The sequence below is a fragment of the Buceros rhinoceros genome, unplaced genomic scaffold (assembly GCF_000710305.1).
Source record: "Buceros rhinoceros silvestris isolate BGI_N320 unplaced genomic scaffold, ASM71030v1 scaffold47083, whole genome shotgun sequence".
Lineage (NCBI taxonomy): Eukaryota > Metazoa > Chordata > Aves > Bucerotiformes > Bucerotidae > Buceros > Buceros rhinoceros.
This window is the reverse complement of record NW_010406189.1, coordinates 3,486-7,720: the sequence shown is the minus strand read 5'-3', so window position 1 is coordinate 7,720 and position 4,235 is coordinate 3,486. Positions and strand designations below refer to the sequence as shown.

General features: G+C 35.7%; 1 protein-coding gene across 1 annotated transcript in view; it reads right to left on the bottom strand.

The window, feature by feature from the left end:
- The window catches only part of LOC104491539 (centrosomal protein of 83 kDa-like), a gene marked incomplete at its 3' end in the record, with an annotated part of 5,813 nt that extends 3,912 nt beyond the window's left edge, over positions 1–1,901 (bottom strand). The window contains exons 1-3 of the mRNA XM_010133981.1: positions 1,753–1,901; positions 1,253–1,403; positions 3–37 (exon numbers count right to left, since the gene is read on the bottom strand). Of these exons, the coding sequence (XP_010132283.1) occupies positions 3–37; positions 1,253–1,403; positions 1,753–1,901 (335 nt within the window). The remainder of the gene's footprint in view (positions 1–2; positions 38–1,252; positions 1,404–1,752) is intronic.
- Positions 1,902–4,235: the final 2,334 nt, after the last annotated feature.

Here is a 4,235-nt window from a genome sequence, read left to right as displayed (position 1 = left end):
CTGCTTTTAAGAGTTCTAATTTTTGAGGAGTTAGTACCTTAAGACATAAAGTTATCATAAATAACTAATCATATTCATTTATTTACACTGTGATATGAGAAATAGCCAGGAATAAAGTATTTCAAATATGATTTTAGGAATCCTGCTTAATTTTCTATCTTCTTCTGAAGAATTTTCAATAGTAGTTATGCAAAAAAAACCATGACATTAGTGAACTAAAAATATTCTGGAAAATTAACAAAAGCATTTAAATGTCAGTGTTTACTGGTAGAAGCAATTAAAATGTCAAGCTGAACTGACAAGAAATGCATCTCCTATGTAGGGAAGGCAGGAAGGAAAAGTGTTCTCACATAAAACATAAAGAATTAGCATTTGGAAAAACTTAAAACAGTAAAGTGAACCAAACCTGAAGAATCAAAATTTTTTGTAAAACACATTAGGTACATGTTCTCCAACAGATACATGGGTCCTGGTTTGAAATGAAGCCAAGATCAGGAAAGATTCCCTGCCTTAAGCACCATGCCCCATGGTATTTTGTTAAGTTTTCTTGGGTATGATTAATACGGCAAACTATCTACCAAAAATGGTGTTTAAAAAAAATTCACCCACAACCTGTGACATATTCCAATTTATTCTACTTTTCTTCCACTTATCTGTACCCTGAAGTCCTTGAAAACTAGTTCTAGCTGTGGTACCAAGGCACACCTCCTTTCGGAGCCTGTGATCTTTTGCTAGATGTTGTATTTGTTTCCTAAGAACACATCCTGCATTAGTTCAAGGAAACAAGCAGTTACAGAAAGTGACATCCAAGTTATCTTAAATGCTGGGCTTTTTCGTTTGGTTTTGTGTTGGCCTTTTGTTTGTTTTTCTTTTTTAAAAATGTAGAAAGCTGTCATCACAAAGAGAAACAAATACCTATTTTTCCAGTCACTTATCCTAACAGGTTTAGGCATGTAAGTTATCCTCCAGAGCAGAAGATTCTCCCCATAACAAAGAAGCACGCACAAACAGAGACTGACTGTCTCACTATTAACATAGCACATAACAACAGGACTTGGATGATTTGGTTAAATGAAAAAACAAGCATTTCAACCCATGGTACCCTAGAGAAGAAACTTTACTCAGGTTGAGTGAATTTCAAGGTATCTGAAATATATTCAAGTTACGTATAAGTAGATAAGTACATAAGGAGAAATACATGCATGGTCCTATTACAGGATTAATATTAAGCGCTGCCAGTAAATTATCTTACCTGTGTCTTCAGTTTTTCCAGCTCTTGTGTTTTAGCCAGCAACTCCTGTTGACATTCAGCAAGAAGAAACTGATATTTGTCATCTACAGTCTGCTTTTCAACTAACAACCGCTTCAGTTCATCCTGGGATTTTGTATATTCCTCCCGTAATCTGCAAGGTAAAATACATACTTAGTTTATATTTACCCTCTAAAATTAGATCTTAAAGCTCAAAAAAACCTCATGCTGAAGTAAACATACAAATACGAAGTCAGAACTAAGCTACTGATATCCTCATCCTGTAATATACTGAAAAGTTACCCCATATTAACAAGCATAAAAAGTATTGTAGAAACATAATCTGCAATGTTTATAGGTATTTTGAATTATTTTCTGATTTGAACACCACTCAAATCCATCCATAAATACAGAAGTAGCTAACATGCACAAACCACTTCCACCTAACATTTAGCTTCACCTTTTAAAAGCTCAAATGAAGAAACCCGTTTAAACTAGCGTACCTGAGATTTTCTGCCTTTGTAGTTTGATAATTTGTTTTATGGTGTTCACATCGCATTTTTTCATCAATCAGAAGTTTTTGTAATTCTTGTGAATTAGTCAATTCACCATTTCCAACCACAGGAGGAAGGAGATTGCCCAAAGCATCCATTTTATGATGACTGTTCACAATGAGTTCGGAGAGGACAAAATAAAAAATGATTTCTAACTAATCTGCAATACTATCCACTTTTTCTGCTGACATGCCAGAAGATGAAGTCACCTAAACAAAGACACGTAATTAGCAATCAAGTACTTCCACAGTTCAAAGATTTTGAACATTGCTTTTGTTTTCAGTACAGAGGAATCCTGGCTCTGCCCTAATTTGAGTTAAAAACCTCTGCTGAAAGGTCAACTCTTCTCTGTTCATTCTGCCTTCCAGGGGCACAGAATAAACTTAAACATGGAGATTTTTTGAGTCAGTACAAAATAGGCACAAGCACTTCTCTCTGACAGATTGCATTAAATGTTATTTTTATTTATGCTGTACACTGAAAATCAAACTGTGATGCCAGCAATGCCCTAATTATGCCTTGTTAACCAGAGGTCAGAGAGCACAGACATCAGACACATACAGCTTTTAGTGCAACTTATGACAGTCACAGACTGCCACACTATCCTAGCAAGTTGTACTACTCAATACACCATCATTTCAGCTGAAAGAAGAGCAGATAATTCTCTCTGTTGAATTCCTATAAAGCTCTCTCTGGAGAAGAGTTAAGGTTTCATAGACAGTCTGAAGATACCTGCCCAAGTTCAGCTTTGAAATATATCACTGACACATCACCCTTGTTTTCAAAGTTTCTCGTGGTTTCTTGTGACCTTTCCAGAAAGAGTTTTGCTAAATGTGACAATACCAGATTGCTGTGAGAAAACTGCACATCAACAGATACTGAGAAATGAGGAAGTATTCTAATAAGCTTCAGTAGTTCTTTTTGATATTAGAAACAAGATGTATATAGTCTGATCATTACTGACATTTCTAAAGGATCCGGGGGAGGGAGGACTGTAACTGAATTTAGGGAAGTTACAAAGCTTTGAAACCAACTGCTCTGCCATTTATTTTAGCTTTTGACATAGCTGGATTGATGCCCAAGACCTCCATGGTTGCAATGTATAAAGCGTAACTCAAAAGTTACAAAGTGTAACTTCATATAAAAGCAAAACACAAAACTGAAATGTTAAATCTCCACCACCACTGCAAATACCTCACCTTTTTACATATACAGTTGAATATATAGTGTTTTCCACCATTCCACTCTTTAAATCCTTCATGGACCTATCTTAAAAACTTGCCATTAGATTTTATAGATGACTGAACTCTAAGCAAGATTAAAATCTCTCTTTCATACAGGAAAATCAATGTTGCATGTCAGTGCCCATTTCACTAAAAGACATAATAATGTCAAGAAAGTCTTAAGTTTTCTTTATTGTTTTTCCCTCCTCCATCACTAACATGGGAAAAGATCACAGGAAAGTCTACCAGAGTTACAACGCTGGCATAGGCAGAGCAACAACAGCATCTTTGTATTTTGCTTTAACCACATTTGAGGAGAGAATAGGGAAGAAATCAGAATAAAGAACATTCTCCTCAGTGACTGTCTGATATGCACAACCAATTTCAAACAGTAATAGCAGGAGTTCTGAAGAAACTTATAACCAGTACAGTATCTATTTTTCATTCCTGAATTTTGTTAGTTGTTGAGAAACAAGGGACAACAGAAATTTCAAAATATAAAGACAAATTCAATTGTTAAACCAACAGCTGTATAAGAAGAATTGGTCAGTGATCCTAAGGACAATAAACCATGTCAAAGGACAGAAAGTTCTGGTATGTGGAGAAAACCCAAGGCAGCACATGCCTAAGAAGTTCTAAGCATACCAACAGGGTTATCATGACCACTGGAAAAAACAAAAAAAAAAAACCCAATCCCCCCTTACCCCCTCCAAAAATTAAAACAACCACCAGGCAATAGTACTTTTATCTGTCTCAGGTCTTTGCTTCCACAAGCTACAGATTCCAAATGTAACTATCCAAGTGGAATCCAAAGCTCAGAATTAGGAACACAAGATTTAAAGTCAGGTCCAAATCCTGCAGCTTACTTGAGCAAGAAATATTTCTGAAGTGGCGTAACAGATATAAAGCCAAAGACACCCCAAAAAATGGCATTTTCTGAGCACACATCAACCAAAATATAAATGGAAATGCAACCTTTTATTCTCTAAATTTTAAGCTGCTGCAGGTGGGACGTGTATTCTCTCCTCACAGCTTTTCCTACTATCAGAAAGTGCACAAATTATAAAACAAGACACACATCTGGTCACGTATTCACCTGCATGAAAATTTTATGAAAAAAGTAAGGACGAAAGAACAAAGGGGAAAAAAGCATAGCTTACAAAACAATTGTTTCAGAATGCAAAAACCTAAGCACGTATTTAAGGAAAC